Below are 19,316 nucleotides of genomic sequence, written 5' to 3'. Positions count from 1 at the left end.
AAGAGAAAGAAGCAAGCAAACCAACCCAGATAGCACTTCATAGAAACTTCATACAATTCTTGAAGATTAGCACACTGACTTGTTTGCAGAATGGAAAATGAGAGAGCTTTTCATTGGAGAGTCTGTGTTTCAGATCAGTAAGAGCAGACTAGGGGCATATCTGGAGATGTCATCCCCGGGTTTGGCCAGGTTCAATTCACATAAGATCCAGTTCTTCCTTTATATTCACTTATCTTGACTGTGGGTGGCATTATGGTTTGGCTGCATTCCTATAGAACTGTAGCTCATCTCTGCAGCCTGCAGTTCATGTAAACGCGTTATATGCTACTTACAGACTACAAGGCTTTTCTAGCAGTACATTACTGAACAAACATGTTATGTGACTGAAGATGTTTTATGTGGCCAGAGTGGTCTCCAAGCAGGAGATGGTCCCTTCTACCCATTTAGCCAGGCTCTGCTGTCACTCTGCAGTACAAACTGGAGAAAACCTGCCATGCACAGGGCTGCCACCTGCCAGCTCAGGCTGCCTAGAGCCCCATCTAACCCAGCCTTGAATGCCTCCAGGGATGGGGCACCCACAGCCTCTCTGGGCAGCTGTGCAGTGCCTCACTGCCCTCTGAGTAAATTTCCTCCTAACATCAAACCTATATCTGTCCCCTTTTCGATTAAAACCATTCCCCTTGTCCTGTCCCTGTGAAAAATGTTGGTCTCCATTTGTGAAGAATGGCTGACTGCTCTCAGCACATCTGCCTGAATTTCTTTAGGCATTAGGAAAAAGAACCAATTTTTCTGCATGCTACAAAGAGAAGTAAGCTGGAGCCCACCAGCTTTTTTCTCTGTGATTTGCAACTGGAGACCATGTCTTCCTGTCAGGGTTGCTCAAGATTTCTAGTGCAAGTCACTGTAGCACAGGCATTAAGTTGAGCTGAAATAAGAACACTAATTTAAAAAAATAATTAAAAGCATAATATTTTTTTTAAAGAAAAAAGTATGGTGGGAGATTTTGAAGGAAGCAACGGCTTTCTGCAAGCATCCGTTCCTTGCCCAGGCCGGTTCAGTGCGGTGAGGCGCTGACTGTGGGCAGAAGGCGGGAAGGCGCCATTTTATCTCATGGTGCCACCAGGCACAGCTGCCCTAACAGGCACTCTGTCACTACATCATGCTGCAAAATGGAGGGGTGCAGCACCCATCCGTGCCAAAATCTCAAAAAGCAATAGAGGGGCTTGCTGCCCACCCCTCTGGTGTGTTTTTACCACTAGCACCTGTGAGGTACCTGAGAACAGTGTGTCTCGGGCCAGGAGCCTGTAGGCAGTGCACCGCTGGGAGACATTCACATCTCTCTGAAGCCTGCTGAAAAACGTGAGTGTGCACATGTTTTTATTTCTCACCATGGAGGAAAGCTTTGCAGTCTGCTTGCACCCACTGTGAAACAACTAGGCAGGAGGTGAGGGGAAAGAAATATGTTGCAGCTTGGCAGAGAGCAGGGGTTTGGTTTCCACAAGGGAGGGTCTTCATATGTGGAGAACATGATTGTGCCCGTGTCCAGGGCTGTCAACACAGTGTGCTGGTACAGTGGTGGCAGCCAGGTCTTGCCATATCCCTTGAGAAATGCTTAGACAACCATCATGGTACAAAAAAGGGGAATTGTGTAGCAAAGGTATCCAGTGCTCAGTCTCAGAAAGGGGAGCAGTTATCAGGCAATGCAGCTTACAGTTTGAGACTGAATTTCTAAAAGTAAATGAGTGGTAGAATTTCTCACTGCCTAGTAAAGATCAGGAGCAGGGCCATGGAAGCAGGAGATGGGCAGTTAAAGAACAAACATAGCTGTCAATATACCCAGTACTTTTCCAAAAACTGGCTGGAGATCACCTTCTCATTTTGCACAACACATGCCAGTTGCATTCTTGTAAGTTTGTTGTTGGAAAGAAACAAATTCCACCTATTTTTGCTGTAAAGACATAAGCTAAATGGGAAGTGACCCAACTGTCTCCTCATGCCCTACCACAACCTGGACTGCCCATTGGCTTCCTCAGCTTTCACCCTGTGCACTGCACATACACCATCCTCCATTTCTAAGTGCAGTGTCCTGCAGCTGTCTTTTGAGGCTGCTTTGAAGAGGGCTACATGCACGCTTGCATAGCTACAAAGTCAGTTGGATGGCCTATTTCTGTCAAGCAATGTTAGTGTGAACAACTCCGGAACAAGTTATTTTTGAGAAGACAAAGCTGGCTGATGGTCTGTCTTTCCCATCACTACTCTTTCAGGCCCTGCACAGAACATTGAGCATTTGTTCTTTTTTTTTTTCTTTAAGTGAGGTGATAGTGTACATCACTTATTCTGTGTTCATTATAGCAGTCTCACAACTGTTTTCCAGGGTCTTCAAGGTCCCTTTATCCCTTTCCTTGCTGTAAGGCAAGAAAGTGCTACAGCTTTGATTCCTGATGGAAATACAGGAATGGAAGCTGACTTGAACACAGCAAACTTAAAGGATTCAGCAGAAGCAGGGGTCAGGATTTTCCTCCACTTCCTGATCTCAGTGCTTGGACAACTGTAGGCTCTTGGTTCCCCTGGGAAGTGTTGCTGGATTGAAAGAGTGGCAACAGACTTGACAGGATTTAAATAGAAAAGGCACGCTCTTAGGCTATGCTGGCTGTGCTTTTCTGCTCCTCCCCAGAGCAAGCAGGGCTCAGGTTCCCAAGGATACTGAAAAAGCCAATTGCACCATGCATTTCAAGGAAGGCATACTTAGCAGAAACAAGACATTTTATATTCACTGGCATCTTCTGTCTGCAGCATGGCACGTCATACTTGTTTTCCTGGTCTTTCTAACAGAGGTGAAATCTTGTAACTCTAGGAGCCAGCTAGGATACTTCACATTTATTCTGCCTTTTTACCAGTGTCACTTGTAGGACCAAGAGCATTTATAGATCTGGGATGTGGGAGAACAAAAGGAAGTACTGGTAAAGACTTTCTTCCTCCCTTTTTTCCTGTGGTCTCCTTAGTTAGAAAGCAGGATAAGCCTAATTAACTGCTGAGGAAAGTATAAGAGGGGACAGCCCCCATTTGTACTTTGAGCCTACCTAGAAATGAGAACTTAACAGGCAAAAAGTGAGATCAGCTTTACTCTTGTCCACGCTGACAGACACATACCTCCCCTAACTGGAGTAGCCAGCAGGCAGGGGGACCAGCTTTAAGGTCCACATCCCTCTGTGAAGTAAGGGCTTTGTACTTCTGATAGTTTGAATACCTTATAATTTAGTATACCTTCAGACAGGAAATAAGGGAAACAAAACAAAAGCCACTTTTTCCCTACTCTCCCACCAAAAATTACCAGTAACCTTAAAACAAACAAACAGAAAACTCACCAAACCTCAAGATTTACTTGATAGGGCAAAGCATGAGCATGGTTCTGTGTAATGCAGCATATGCAGGACCAAAATTTTAAGTACCATTATCTGTGCCTCTGTCCAGTTCAGAAGAGGTAGCCCCACAGCATAGCCAGGCTTCTGCAGTGCAGAGATACATGTGCTACCTGTACCCTGCTCCCACAAAGGACAGTGGTTACAGCAGCCCCTTCTACACCTTCCCACCATACACAGAGTAGAAATTTCTGCTGAACTTGGTCAGTGCAGAGCCTTCTGGTGGGTGTTCTCCACACACACATACTGCCCTGGAAGAGACAAGTGCCCAGAAAGCATCCTGCTCATTTGCACACTGCCAGTCCCTCACTGTCATGAGCTACATCAGTTCCAGAGGCTAAATAGTTCCGGAGCTGCATCACCATGTCTATACCCACAGGATAACTGGCAAGACATAGCTATGGCCCATGTCCTTCTGGCCTCCATGATGGAGTTTCCAGGAAACAGAGAGAAAAGGTTATCAGTAAAGCCACCTCCAAAGCAAGTCACCTCACAGATTCCCTAGCTCTGGGGCAGCTGCCACAGTATGGGCCAGGCCAGCCTTCCCATAAAAGGCATTCAAATGTCTGAAATACTCTGCAGAGGCTTACTCCCTTTCCCCAGCAGCTGGCCTGGCTACTCAGCTGTTCCAAATAACAGCAAATAGAGCCTGGACCATAACAGCCCTGTTGTCAGAGTTTAGTCAACAGGGATCAAATTTCACCACTTCAGCAGTATTTGGCTAAGGCAGCACCTCACACCAGCACAACTGAGGGTCTGACTGTCACAGCTGTGACAGCCACAGGGCCAGCCCCACACCTAGGCTCCTCACACTCAGTGGACAGGGATCCATTCTCTCTCATGGCAAGCCCTGTCTGGACATAGCTAGCAGGCAGCTTGGGAATAACTGCAGCAGACATGCTCCAAGGCATTGCATGAGCAGAGCAAATGGTTTCAAGAGGAAGAGACAATTCACCAGTTGTGCTTGGTGCATTCAGAATCCAGTACTTCTTGTATCCCTACCTGCCACATAACTAAGCCACTGACTGTATCACTGGGTCTGTGACAGCATCAAGACGAGTTTGTGAAGTGGCAGAGACGCCTCAGGTCTTGCCCTTCACTCCTGTCTCTTCCCCACTATGTGCAGTTCACTGAATTTGCCTGCTCTTTAGAGCCATCCTGCAGCATGTCAAACCATTTTCTTAGAGAGCAGAGCTTTCTGCAAAAGCACAAGCCATGCCCTGTACCTCTCCAGCAAGGAGGATGGAGTAGCACTGCCTGGACAGGGATGACACAAGGCATGCCTAACACATACTTGTTAGATCTTCTCTGTCACAGCAGCCTGGGACTAACCCCAGAGTCTGGGAAGCAAACAACCTGAGACCACTCACTACAGCAAACAGGGTTAAAGGAGCATCTATTACTACAGGAGCTCAGGTCAGAGTAGGTTATATTTTGCCAGCTGTGTGGACCAGCTCAACGGCAGCTGCAAGGCAGCAGTGTAGATGAGCACATAGGTGGACACATACCCTTTCCCACTGCCCACCCCCACAGCACACACACGAGCAAGCATATTAGAGCAGGAAACAGCAGAGAAAGCAGCCATGGCAAGTTTGGGTTTATTTCACTATGCAGGGGAAAGGAAAACAAAAACAAGCTATAGCAGTTAGCTGAACTTAATAGCTTTCACTTTAAAGTCACCCTCCACAGCCAGATATTGAATTTTCTCCATGCCCAGCCGATTGGGAAACTCAAACTCCACATCAGGCACCTTCACCTTGACCTCTGCTGCATCAAAGGAGATACAGATCTGTAAGGAACCACAAGAAGGAAAGCTAGCACATCACAGGTTACAAGGCAGGCTCCCCTCTCCCTGTGCAGTGGGTGCAGGACAGCTGAGATGTCCACAGGTGATCAAGGCAATGCCTGCTAGCTCAGTGCAGAAGTGAAAGGATGAAGCTGGTTTGCTCTGCCCAAGGTCAGTCCTAAGCTTCTGCAACTAAGAGATAAAGGTAAATCCATCTGAATCACAGGTCGGTATTTTAATTGCTCCGACTTGCACACCTACAGAGCAAGGCCAGAATGGGGCACTGAACACAGCTGAGCTGTTGGGCATTGACTCAGTTGGTCAGCTGCAGGACTCTTCCCTTGCCTAGCTCCCTTTTCATACCTGCCCCTTCTCCATCTGGTAGCATTAGAAAAATTGCCCTCAGCCCACCAGTATATTGTGTCAGGGCCTTGCACAGACCCCTGGCATCTCACCTCAATCTTGTCGCCATGCTGAAAGGGGAAGTCAGCCTTCCTGTCCTCCTCACCCCACATGCCATCCTCCTTCGAGTTGCACACAACAGTGTTGACATCCCCATGGCAATCAAAGCGAGGGTTGAAATGAAGCATGAGGGTGCTGCTGTCCTTTCCTACATTCACAGAAAACCTGGGGAGATGGAAAGGCAGTGATGAGGAAATGCCCAGCTACCCAGGCTGAACCCAGTAGGAGCTCTGTCAGCCCCTGGGAAGGCAGGAGCCTCCAGACTCTCTCTTCACTCACCCTTTGGCATCAGACGGGATCTTTCCTTTGACCTTGACGCACTCTCCAGGCTGCACATCCAGCTGGGTAACAACCAATCCCTGGAGGACCAAACCACAGGTCTCAGCATCCCAACGGCAGCCCACCAGCCCTACCTGGTGTGAGGCACAAACCAGATTCCACGGACCCAAGGGCCTTTGCCATTCAGTACTAGAGCCAAGGTTGCACCAGCCACGCTGCCTCAGCTACTTGCCAGAGAATCCCAGGTAATAGCCACCAGTCCTGTGCTGTTATCCCACTGAGCAGCACACCAGCTGCTACAAAGGACAGCCTCACAATGAAGCTTGCACCTTTCACTTAGCAGCAGCTGTTAGCACAGAATTAATAGCAGTTAGCTTTTCTAACACTGTGTCCCCTCTCCAGGCAGATCTCCACCCTACAGAGGCCACCCAAAATATCTGATGGTTTAACCTAGATGTGCACAGAGGAGTTGGTAGAGCCTGCTTCTGGCTGCAGCCCAGCAGAGCCAAACACACCTAGGGGAGCTCCTGTGGAGATGAAGGAGGATTGTTGCCACCCCTGGAGCCAGATTATTCACTTCTCCAGCCACACACCCCCAAAATAGCAGGTAAAATCCCCACCTCCTTCAGCTAAGAGGAAGATGTTGTTGGTGTGGTTAGGTCTAACCCAAACCATGCTTCAGTGCCTGTGTTTCCAGGCCCAGCTGCAGTAGTGTGGAGCCCAACAGGCAGATAAGATAGGGAAATGAACTTCCATTTGGTTACTTTACTCATGTGGGCTGGTTCTTCTTGCACAACCAGTGGCCAGTAGCTGTGGGCTGCTCCAGAGCTCTTTGAGACAGTAACTCAACTCAAACAGTGTGAATCTTCATGCCTGCGTGCTACTGTGCCCAAGGACAAGGCTAATGGGATCAGGTCCCCACAGCCACTGAACTGCTTATCACTACAGCACTGCCTTGTGGCTCTGCTTGCGGTGCAGTCGAAAGAATAGGCATGGTGCCAGCATGGGGTCAGCACACACAGTCCTCCTTCCTTCTGCTGTTATACAAACTTAGCACGGCCCTGGACCCAAAAATGCATTTTTTGAGAAGGAAAAATTAAAGAAAGAAAGGATATTCAAACTGTAAGCTGCAAGTGATCTCAAAACTTTAAAATAAAACATGCATTAAAACAGCTTCTCTAAATAACACACTAGAAAAGAGACACAGCCAGTCAGCCCTAGCTGTTCCTCCCAGAGCCTCACATCAGCCCAGCATTTCCTCTCGCCTAATCCTTGTCTCCTCCTCCCCCTGGCACCGACCCAGAACCCACAGGCAGCCACCCCCAAGTCCTGCCTGGGGCACTCACTTGCTCCATGCTGCAGACGCCCCAAGCCCCCGCTCCACAGCCAACGTGACTCAGCGCTCGGCTCCAGCAGCTTAAATCACTTGGGCAGGACCATCACATGATGGGGGGGATGTGGGGGGGGAAAGAAGGGGATCAGTTGCAGCTGTCTGGGAGCTGGAGCTTTTCCAGCCATTTAAAGTAGGCAGTGGGAGATTGTGATTGATATTGTTCTTTGTGGGCAGGATGTGTGTGATTTTTGAAGCCAGTGATTGTTTGCTTCTGCATGATCCTAGAAATCCTTCCTGTAAGCCCTTCTAGCTGCTAGGCAGCAGTGTATGTTGGCTCTCGTCCCATGGCTCTGTGCCTGCAGCGAGGTGGCTGCTTTTTGTTAGGTGATCCCTGCCTGAAATCTGGGTTGGAGTCCTCATGTTACTGCTCCCAGCTTCTGAGAGTACGTGTGTGCTCACACTCAGGCACAGCCTTGTGCTTGCAAAGAGCAGTTGGGAGCTCCTGGGTATGAAGCGTCGCTGCCTGCAGTTCAGTGCAATGCAACTGTTTGTGGCAATGCCAGTGGTTAGAAAGTATCTTTAAGTTAGTGCTGTACGTGTGGGGCACTGCTTGGTGCAAGAGCTCAGGCTGCAGTGTTTGAGAAGCAGCATGATCCCACTGGTTCCATTCCAGACTCTAGAAAGAAAAAGAGAAACACTTTGTTAGCAGATGGAGAGGCAGGACCAAGGCTGTTCTAGCGGGTCCCCACTGCCTGCTTAGCAGGATCCTCTGTGCCTCAGTTTCCCTCCTGCAGGAAGTGATGTTAGTGGCATGCAGCTTCACAGCTCTGCTTGCAAAACTGCAGTCAGAGCTTTGTATAGAGGCAGCATGTTACCTGGTTGAGTCTTGGCTGGCCTGTGAAATACATATTTGTGGATAGTGCCAGGAAGGGCTGCTTATGGCTTAGTAGCAAAGGAGATAACACTGCCCTGCAGGAGGCTGTGGAACCTTCAGCAGGATGTGCTTGCTGTTATACTGACAGCACCCCAACTCCTGACACTACCCTGCCCCAAATATCTCTGCACCCATTCCTGAACATTCACGTCGCATTTCAACAGCCTGTATGACTCTGGGCCAGTCAAAGCTCAGCTGCATTTTCAGCTAGAAAGTCACAAGCCTGAATTGGAGCCCTGCAACTGGAATGTATAAAAGAGGGCAAAATGCTGACTAAAGGTACCAGAGGAAAAATCCCATGTGTCCTCTGGCCTCCAGATAACTCTCTGGGTATCCCATATTTATGCAAGGGCCACACGGAAACCAGGAGGTAACTGCTAGCACACACAGAGCCAGAGCCTATAGCAAACAGCACCAGGAACAGGCTCCAGCACAGACAGCCCAGAGCAAGCTAAAGAAATTCCACCTTAAGCTTACCCCAGTTCCTAGCATGATGTTAACGGGATCAATCACGTGTTGGAGAGAGGCTTTAGTCGCCTCCTTTCCATGCTTGTGTACAGCTGTTGCCCTGCTGGCTGCCACGTGTGAGGGGTTGAGCAAATTCTGTTTGGTCGGTTGGGTTTTTGTGTTTGTTTTCCATTCAGCTTTGCGAAACCCCTGGAGACTTCTCCTTCCAGTGCTGCAGCATTATTTCTGGAGACTGAGCTGCTGGCAAGTTGGGCTTTAGTGTTGTCCATTTCAATTCCTCTTCTGAAATGCACATTTTGTGAGTTGCTTTTTTGGTCTGGTGTGTCCTACTCTGGTCCTTTTGTGATGTATCTGTCTAATAATACAGAAACTGCACTGTCAGCTTTCCTTGAGCACTCTGCACTGGCAGCCAGGCTGCATTAGCAGCAAACCCTTGGGCCTTGCCCCATGCAATACTAAGGCCTGGTAGCAGAATGGCTGGAACGCTATGCAGAGGAAAAAGATCTGGGGGTGTTAGTTGAATCCAGCTGAACATCAGCCAGCAGTGTGCCAAGAAGGCCAATGACATCCTGGCTTATATCAGAAATGGTGCAATCAGCAAGAGCAGGGAGGTGATCATCCTGTGTACTCAGCACTGGTGAGCTGCACTTTGAGTACTGTGCTCAGTTTTCAGCCCCTCACAACAAAGAATGGCAACAAAGCTGTGAAAGATTAGGAGCACAAGTCTTATAGGGAGTGGTTGAGGGAACTGGGATTGTTTAGTCTGGAGAAGAGGCTCAGGGGAGACCTTATGGCTCTATACAACTCCTAGAAAGGAGGCTGTGGCTGGATGGGAGTCTGTCTCTTCTCCCTGGTAACAGTGATAGGATAGAAGATAATGGCCTCAAGTTGTGCTGGGAAGGTTCAGGTTGGATATTAGGAAACATTTCTTCTCTAAAAGAGTGGTGATGCAGTGGCACAGGTTGCCCAGGGAGGTGGTGCAGTCACCATCCCTGAAAATGTTCAAGAAATGTGGAGATGTGGCACTGAGGAACACGGTCAGTGAGCATGGTGGGGATGGGTTGGGGGTTGGACTGGATGGTCTTAGATATCTCTCCAACATTAATAAATTAGAGTACCAACCCTATGAATCAGAGCACTGACAGTTTTACTCTTTGCAAAATCAGCCAAACTTTAGTCTGAGACACCAGTGCTGAGATGCCCAATTCATCATGTGGCATCTCATGGGCAACTCATGGGATCGCCATGCATGCAGGTCTTTAGAGCTCTTGCTATCTGCTAATTTTTGGGGAGGAGGTGCACCTGCCAAGCTGCTGTGGCAGAGGCAGTCATCTCCTGCTCTTTTAGAGGGTGATGCCTGGAGGAATTTTCTCAGGGCGGTTAATTAAGGCTGTCCTCCCAGCAGCCAGGCCTGGAGGCTCACTCTTGAGAGCGGGAGGCTCTGCCAGCACCCAGTGTCCAGCTCCAGCTCTTAGTTTCTCACTTCATTCATACAGACTGGAGGCAGAAAACTGGCCAGTCTGATTTTCTCCTAACAGTTCCAGAAATTTCCCAGATTTGCTTTAAAAAATGTAAATGCCAAACAGATGCAGCATGCTGATTATTGCTCTTTTTAATCTTCTGCAAGAGAAAATACACCCTAGCCCTTGGCGAGTCCTCTCTCAGGCTAATGACTCATGTCATTAAAAATTGCATGCTACAGGAAAACACTGATTTTGGTGGGGCTGAGCACCCAACTTCACCCAGCTCTGGGAAAGACAAAGATCTGGAGGCGCAGAGCCTTCCTGGGTATTTCTTCTGAGGAAAGGCTGTGCTGGAGGAGGGGCTGAAGGCCCAGGCCACTGGGGATGCTCGCTGGGGCTGCATGGCCACATACCTCTGCAGCAATTTATTCCAGGTCGCTTCCGGATTTCAGCTTCCCCGCTATTAAAAGGGAAGCACCTCTATTCTAAGTTAATTAGAAAGTAAGTTAATTATAAAGAATGTCTTGCACTTTCTCACTGAGTGATGAAAGGATTTTGCTGATCTCTTCAGTGGGATTTTAAGTAAGCCTCAACATATTTATTTCCCTCATTACCACTGACTCCAGCTGACAATCTCTTCGTTCATCTCTTGGTGGAGCAGATCCAATGGGAGCGAATTGCTCTCTGCCTAGAACTGCGGCTTTGTCATTTGAGGTTCATTTCACTGTAGCATACCTTATAAACATGCAGATGGCAAACACCTCCTTAGCGCTTATTCTTGAATCTCTGAGGAGCTGCTTACATTTGCTCATTTGAGGTCCCTGCTACTTTGAGCTCAGTTATGAATCCAGCATTGTTATGCTGCACCTCCCCCTGCTGGGCCACCCCTTTTCCCATTTCTTACCACTTCAGGGTCCAAGATGCACATTACACAGGACAAACCCAGTCAACTCTCCAAGCAGGTGTTTTCATCAACTCTGACAATTTGTGGTATTTATTTACCACAGTGTTACCTTTACATTTATGTCAGCTATGGCCACATTGCAAACCTTTACAATAGGGATTACACCCTAAAACACTTCTTCCCTGGGATACCTCAGTAGGACAGCAGCACTTCCCATGCATTACACATTGCTCAGGTTGTCTTGAGAGCTGCAGGGAAACTTGAGCAAGCAAAACTTGCATCACTGATAAAATAAAAGAAGTAGTGAAGTCATCCTTCCCACCTTTTCCATACAGCAGAAGGTACAGACTACATCTTTGTTTTCCCTCAGCAGCTGAGGAAAGCAATGTCTGGTGGCCTTTTTGTGATTTCTCCTTTCTACTGTTTTTTAAGGCTTGGCTTTCTTTACATAACTAATTATTCAAAACCTGCAAGACAGTGTACTGAATGACCCTGAAGTAGTTTCATTTGCAGCTTTGCTCAAATCAATGGGAGAAAAATGCCTCACATTGACTTGAAACAGGACGGGACTCAGTCTTGTGTACCAGCCCTCTGACTACCAAATCATCTCAGCAACCTGAAGCAGGGCTAATGTAAAAGAGCTCTCCTCTAGACTGTCATGCAGCACATACAGCGTGCCAGGATGGTTTAGAAACTGAAACCATCTGGAGTTCCTTCCCCTCAAAGGCATTTGTGTGCCAGAACTAGTCTCCTTTGAGCCACCCACACAGTGAAAAGGAATTGTATTAAAGCTGGCACAAATATTTCAAATTCAGGTTTTAGACAGGAGAAAATTGTCAATCAGTATTTGAAGAATGCCATACGAAGAGCAAGCTGATTAAAAAAACTAGCAACAGACCTGGAAGAACCACTAACACTGATGGTTCAAAGTCCTAAGATACTGAAGTGCAATCAAAATAATGCTCCTTGGGTTGAAACTTCTTCCCTTTCCTGCCCTCTTCTCTGTCACTGTGTTTTCTCAAGCAGACTTAGGCTTTACATGAATCGAGTCTTGTGTCATGAGGGCTCCCTTGCTTCAAACGCAAACTCTAATCTTCTGTGTGTTGAAGTGCAGTAAACAAAGACACACTCAGGTTGAAGGCCAACATTATTGGATCCCTTTAGTACAATGCTTTCATCATTGTTAAATCAAATTAATTCAGGGAAGCGTCCTAAGAAGAGCTATAAAAGCTTATTATTGTCATTATAAAATAGAACAGCTAATCCCCACACAAAATGCCTTACAGCTTGGGAATGTGAGACCTCTGCAGCCACGTTACATCTGCCTGAGAACAGAGGTCTGCTGGTGGGTGTTGCACAGGGTGCTGCCACAAGAAACAAGATGTACAAAAAGCTGCCAGGAATATCTGGGGATTCTGGCAAGAAGTCATCACGTCTGGGAGCTGTCTGTGGGTTGCTTCTCTCTGTGTACCTCCTCCTAGCAGAGAGAGCATCAGCACCTGGTGAGATGCAGTAGGTTCCAGGAACCTCTTGGAAAAAGGAGCAGAGGAAAAGTGAGAAAGACAGCGCATTGACCTTCTCTGCACAAGGCTAACAGGAAAGTCTGCCAATATTACTTGCAGGTTGGATATTAGGAAAAAATTATTCTCTGAAAGAGTGGTCAAATATTGGAACAGGCTGCCCTGGGAAGTGATGGAATTACTATCTCTGGAGGTGTGGCACTGAGGGACATTGTTAGTGGGCATGCAGGGGATGGGTCAGCAGTTGGACTGGAAGATCTTAAAGGTCTTTTCCAGCCTTAATGATTCTGTGACTCAGTGATTCTATGATTCAGTGAGCATCAGCACCAGAGTTTGTAGATTTCTTTGGAAAATTTCTTCAGTGCCCAGGTTAAGGAACACCACGGGGGGGGGGATCTGAAAGTGTTGCTGCTATTGATTTGCAGCAGTCTCAAAGGGCTATGCCTCCTCTGCAGTTTTCTCCCACTGATAGTAACATTACAGCAGCAGCTATGTTACCAGCCCCTCCTCACAAGAGTGCCAAGCTGGATGGTCATTAGCATGCAGTGCACATCTTCAGCCACCTCATATTGCTGCCATCCGCTCAGCACCCTGAGTACACAGGATTGTGTGCCATGCATGTCACAGGTCTGAGCTTCACATGCTGCTAAAATGAATTTTAATTACTTCATAAATTTTAAACAGTTGCCCCTATCAGTTTGGCTCCAGCAGCAGTAAACACAAGTGTGGTTGTGGCTGTGTCCAGCAAATTCTGTTTGGAAGCAAGAGCATCATTACTGAGCACAGTGGGCAGATCAAAAACCATGCTCCCAAACCCCCTGAAGGCTGTGGTGGTCTTGCTTGTAGCTCCTGGGTGGGTCCACAAAGAATTTCTAGCCACAGCACGATGAATTGAAGCAGTGGAGAGCCCTGAGCTGTGTAGGATGCAAGGAAAAAGGAAGGCAAACAGGGTTTCTCACACTGACAGGAAGCAGGAAATTGTGAGGATGACTTGTGGCATGGGTTGAGCCATGCCCCCAAATCCCATGTGAGACTGGATGCTGCAGCCACCACATTAGTCAGCAAAAGCTGACAGACTCCGCCAAAACACTAAGGCACAGCCCTGCCATGGTATGTGTGTATACAGCACTCTGTGCTCACCTCTACAGGAGATAGCCAGCTGTCTGAGAGAGGTTGGCAGAATCCCACAGCAGCTTTGGAAGCCTCAGTCCAAGAATGAACAAGCATCGCACCTACAGAAATCTGCAAGACATCAGAATCTAGGGGAAGCACCACTGTATGTACCCTTCCTCTTGGCCACAGTCAGGAGGAATAGGACTTGTATGGATGCTATATCTGTATGCATGGGTGTTTTGTCACCCCCACAAGGGAAGGGCCCAGCCAAGCCTGTCAGCATGAGGAGCAGACGCCACATGAGCAATGCCTGTTTGCTGGCATTACTGCCAAGGCGGAGCTACTCCATACCACGGGAAATCTGAAGGTATTTTATTTCTTCAAAAAGAAGCAGCTTCTCCAGAGTGCCTCAGGGAGATTGCAGCACTGGAGATGAAACAGGTCAGCACTTTGGACCCAGAGTCCCTGCTTTCAGAGATCCCACCTGCTGCTACTGGCAGCCCCAGAGTCTCCCCACTGTCAGTAGTCCTAACAGTTAAAAAGCCATCCAATCTGAAGTCAGCAGGTGACACTATCAGGAGGAGTAGGCTTGGTGCAAAGAAGGAACCAGAAAGCAAGGAGAGGGGAGAGTTGTAAACTGTTTCCTTCAATCATCCTTTTAGTATTTATAAAGCAAGAAGACAAAAAATCAAAGTCAGATGCAAATAACTCCTGAACAGAAAGATGAACGTTTTCCTTGAGCATGCCATTCAGCTGATGACTAAGCCAGGTCTATTGTTTATGCAAAGAAAAATGCATAAATTCCCTTAACGATGCCATCTGTGTCTTTACCTTGGAGGCAGCACTGCCAGGCTTACTGATCTCCTCTGGATGGGCTTTATTACAGCCACTTGCATAGGAGCTGCCCTGCCTTGGGAGAAACATTTATTTGCCTGTTTTCAAAAATCACTTCAGCCACATCTACTCAAACAGATGAAGAGATGGATAGCTTTGTACAGTGCAATATAGTTCCTTGTCTTTTTCTGAAAACAGATGTGTTTTGACATACACATACTGTATGTTATGAAATAATGTTGCTTATCCCTCCTTCCTGGAAGAGGCTTTATATTTAGGGATTTCTGATAGTTTTGTCAGCCTCTCGCTGCAAACTAGCATCTCTTACCTGACACGTTTCTTGTCTTTACCCATGTGCTGTAATGAGCAGAACTGAGCTGGGAAGAGCAAATACAAGACAATATGCTTGTGGCATACAAACCATCAGCCACAAAAAAAGATAATTCAAGACTCAAGCTTCACCTTCAGTATCAGTGTGACACTGCCTGAAGCTGCAAGAGGATGGGGCGGGTGTGTAGGGGAGCAAAATTGCTGCCCCAGTCTCTTCACAGCCTCTGCTGGAGCCCTACAGGCTACGTAGTAACATCATTTGCCCTCAGGTTCACTGAAGTACATTTTGCTCTGAGCCCCACACCTTGGCCACTAGGAAGGCACCTAGCTCTGAGGAAAATCCCTGCCCTCATGCTTATCAGCTCCCCATTGTGTCTGTGGGCCAGGAGAATGCAAATCAAAAGATCAAGTGCTGGCTGCTGGTAGTCAAGGACGGGATGCCAGAACAGCTAGACTGCTGTCAACCCTCTCAGCAATGACTGCAGCCCCATGCACACATTTACCCCTGATAAATGAATAGCCCATATCCTCACACTGCAGATGGGTTCACAATACAGCATGAGAAACACAAGGGAGATAAGAAGGGCGAAGTGCTTGTTGTTGGAGGAAGCTGAGCTCCGCATCCTTGTAGCAACAGTGCACTCCCAGTTGAAGCCTGAGACTTTCTTGCCCTTTCCATACGTGAGGCACAGGACCTTCCCCTTCACACTAAGCAATCTTTTCTGTTTACCCATTGGCAAGCAACTCCCAGGCGGACTTTGGACAATCTAAGATAACAAACACTCTGCACTTGGCTGCACAAAGCTGTTTGGCCCCTGCCGAGTTAGGGAAGTCCAGGCATGAGACACACTGCTGCAGATTCTTGTGGTTTCCACTTCCACTGAAATACTCAGAGCTACATCAAACCCTATAAAACAACTTCGCTAACTGCTATCAGTTATCAGTATGCATTCCCGGGTTTGTTCTATCAGGTCAGACTGTCTGCTCCAGTGAAGGGAGTAAAGGGTTTGCAGGATGTTCCATTCCTACAGGCAGACTGCTGCATTGGTAACTGCTGTGTAGGGTCAGGCAGTTATCACCATGGTACCTCAACACCATACCTCCTGCCCATAGCACCTGGTGCCCCTGGATGCTCAGCTACGTAAGACTCTGCCTCATCCAGTAGAACTGGTGAAACCAGCCCTTGGGTAATGCAAGGTACCAAATTATTTTTCTCTACCCAGCTCCTCTTAAAAAAATTTTTTTTCAACTATTTTTATGTATTTTCATTTTCTATCCCTCTAGCAGTTATTTTCTTTCTTTTATACAACTTTTTTTCAGGTATTCAGCAATAACATGCTCTGTTGCAGCAGTCTCCTACCCTCAATCATACCCTTTTTAAGGTAAAAATAGAATTCTTTTTACTTTAAAATTAATATAACTAAGACATAACTGTACTAACTAAACTACAAAATAGCATCGGAGAAATTACATCTTTTCTTTTTTGTTAGTTCCTTATCCCACTGCTGCTCACTATGTAAGTAAACAGAATTGACCTTACAAAGAAACCATGACAAGGGGTAGGAAGGAAGCCTTTACAGCTTCCTTCTAAGCAGGCTTCATCCAGCACTGAGGCTCTGTAGGGGAATAGGTACATTACTTTGTTTAGGTGTGGGGTTATATCCCTTATTGCAATTGTGTGGACAATGGAAGAACATTGCAGTTAATCATTTCTTCTCATAGAGCCCCTTCTGCTAACCTGCCCTCTGGTTCTACTTGCAGTGCCTGGCATCAGAAATTCTAGCTTTAACAGACCTAAACCTAGCAGCAATTGTCTTCTTGTTTAGAGCCACTCCAGAGTTCTGTATAAATAATTTAAACCAAATGGCATTTGTCATAGTAGAACAAAGTAAGTTTTGTGATGGATTCTTGGATGGGTGTATTTTTAATCTTGTACACTCTCTTCCTTGCTGCTTAGGATCATAGAATTATTAAGGTGGGAAGCGTCATTTAAGATCACCTAGTTCAACCATCACCCCATCTCCCCATGCCCACTGATCATGTCCCCCAGAGCCACATCTCCACATTTTTTGACCTCCAGGATAATAACACCACCACCTCCCTGGGCAGCCTGTCCCAATACCTGACTACTCCTTCTGAGCATAAATTTTTCCTAATATCCAACCTGAACCTCTTCTGGTGCTATTTATGACTATTCCTTCTCATCCTGTCATAGATTAACAAAGGTGTGGTACAGAAGATATCCTTAGCTAAAACCAACAGTGCTCTACTGTGCTGCTTGTCTGCTTTGCCAAAGAACACTTTTAATTGCGTGAAAGTTTTTTGGGATGTATGAGCTGAGATTACCAGTGTGCTGCTCCTTGACTAGGAAGCTGAGCATTCATTTGGTGTGTCTGTAGGTGGGAAGTTGCTCCACGAGAAGGAGAGCTTTCATTTCCTGGGTGGGAGGAGTTTCCTATCTTCAGTCTGTCGTAAGATATGACTCTGATGGAGATTTACACCACTCAGCATAAATGATTGCTGATTTAAGTGCTGGTCTTGTCAACGCGTGGGTTTTAAGAAGCCATTCCACCAAGCTTAAGTGATGAAGACCTGTGAGCAAAGGACAGTCTGTGATTAACAAAGACAGTTAAAGGCTGAGGAGTCGCATCAGTCTGCCAGCTCACCTGCACAACTTCTGTTAGTGAGGCTGTAGCATGAGTCTAATCAGAGCTGCAATTTGGGAACATAATTGAGACCTTAGCAGAAGTTCCATGAATCAGATGAATGTCCAGTTCTGCTGAGCTGCCTGCTTCTAGTAATCTGCTGAACTGGTGTGGCAGCATGCATCCCTAGAGCAGGGAGATGATGAGAAGAGAGGGTATAGCACTTTCAGCTTTATACCAACTTTGTAAGGCCTTTATAAGGGAATAAGCAACTCTTTGGTTTGTCAGAGTTAAGCACTGGGGAGCAGCAGGGTGGACTTTATCATAGTAAAGAGGGAGGCGTGTTTCCAAAGTGATGTGAGGAGAGGGCAGAGTTCTGTGTCTCAGGGTGGTGCAGATCAGATGCCTGGGTTGGGTGTGAGCACAGGAGCCACATCTACCTGCAATGAGGAAATAGCCACGTGCACCCAACTGGAAGGGGCCAGGCAGGCTGAGTAGGTAGCAAGGAAAGCAGGAGCATGTTGAAGCAGAGGTGCTTGGGCTGCACATGAATGTGTTCACAGTGGGCTGCTGCTGGGGAACAGGATCTAGGATGCCTGCATCACTCCGCCTCCCATTCTTGGTGTGCTAAAGATCAGTTTCACCTTTTCTGTGCCTATTTCCCCAGCAGAAAACCTGGAGAATGAAGCTCTCTGCAGAGTAAGCAAATGGTTATTCCCATAAGCAGTAACCGACTTCCATATAAAGCTGTGCGGTGCAAGAGCTGTGCAATATTACTGGTCTTAGCAGTCCTAGAACTCCTAAGCAATCCCAGGATAACAAAGCAGCGTGAAGGCATACTGGATCTAATAGGAAAGGGTCTTTGCAGTCCAAGACTTCCTACGGGTCACTTTATAACTTAAAAATTGGGGAACGCAGCTGGACTGTGCCAACTCTATAAAGTTCCTACAATGACTTCCCATGTTTGTCAGCTTACTATCTGAAGTGCTGCTGGGGAGTGACAGCTGCTCTGAAAAGGGTGACAGACAAAGTCGGCAGCAGAGTGAAGACAAAAAGCACTACTTGGATTTGCGTCACGGAGAAAGGTCATGGAAAGGCTGTAAAGTGAGAATCCCAATGTAATGCTGTGCTTCTCAGTCTTTGTCTCAGTAACACTGGAGATATGAAGGCGGGAAACCATATTCTGCAGAAGTCGCAGATGACTGTGGGGCAGTAGTGTGCTTCCCGTAAGAGAGAGGAGGGGAAAGGACCACTTCAGGGAAGAAATCTTATGTCTATTTTCAAAATATCCACGTTCCATCCCCTCACCTGGCTCTGCTCCCCTCACAATCCTCTTTCTTTTTGGATTTCTTCCCCGAAGCTCTCTGACACCAAGGCTCTCTGACACCAAGTGGCATAACTGGCACCCCCATCATCAGGTTGCTTTTAAGAGTTGAGGCTCATGGAAGACTTTAGAGAGCCCTTTCCATTGCCAAAAGGAGAAAGCCAGGCTGCAAAAAGGCCGCTGCCTTTGATGGCCACAGAGACAGACAGACAAGGTTCTCTTCTGCAAGGAAATAGTTCCTCCTTCAAATAAACCCCAAGCAAAGTGGAGGTCTCAATTAGTGCTTGAGCAAGGGCTCGAGGCATTCCCCAGCATGGATGTTATGCAAGGGTCAGGTTCTGCCACCCTGATTCCTGTTCCTCCCCGAAACTGCAGACATTTAGGCACATACCTCAAATACAGGACCAGTCCCACCTACTGCACTGCTCTGCCCCGAAGTGCCAGAGCTGGCAGCCCTGCACTCACAGGCACTGACACCTGCTGCTCCTGGGGTCGCCCAGCA

At 47.3% G+C, this 19,316-nt stretch overlaps 1 protein-coding gene across 1 annotated transcript; it reads right to left on the bottom strand.

Annotated features, from left to right (window-relative positions):
• Nucleotides 1-4,999: 4,999 nt before the first annotated feature.
• Nucleotides 5,000-7,437, bottom strand: LOC116231164 (16 kDa beta-galactoside-binding lectin). Its single transcript, XM_031596761.2, has 4 exons — nt 7,293-7,437; nt 5,947-6,026; nt 5,661-5,832; nt 5,000-5,208 (listed from the first exon to the last, which is right to left on the bottom strand). Exons 1-4 carry the CDS (start codon nt 7,299-7,301, stop codon nt 5,065-5,067), a joined length of 405 nt encoding a protein of 134 aa, XP_031452621.1. The 5' UTR covers nt 7,302-7,437; the 3' UTR covers nt 5,000-5,064.
• Nucleotides 7,438-19,316: the final 11,879 nt, after the last annotated feature.

This window comes from Phasianus colchicus, chromosome 4 (assembly GCF_987193195.1).
Source record: "Phasianus colchicus chromosome 4, bPhaCol1.hap1.1, whole genome shotgun sequence".
NCBI lineage: Eukaryota > Metazoa > Chordata > Aves > Galliformes > Phasianidae > Phasianus > Phasianus colchicus.
Note: the sequence above shows the minus strand (reverse complement) of the source record. Positions and strands in the feature narration are given on the sequence as shown.

Excerpts from the sequence above, each read along its gene's own strand:
- LOC116231164 (XM_031596761.2), bottom strand. Across the intron at positions 5,833-5,946 it reads ATCCCGTCTGATGCCAAAGG|GTTTTCTGTGAATGTAGGAA; the intron begins GTGAGTGAAGAG and ends CCATCTCCCCAG. Across the intron at positions 5,209-5,660 it reads AGCATGGCGACAAGATTGAG|ATCTGTATCTCCTTTGATGC; the intron begins GTGAGATGCCAG and ends GGTTCCTTACAG.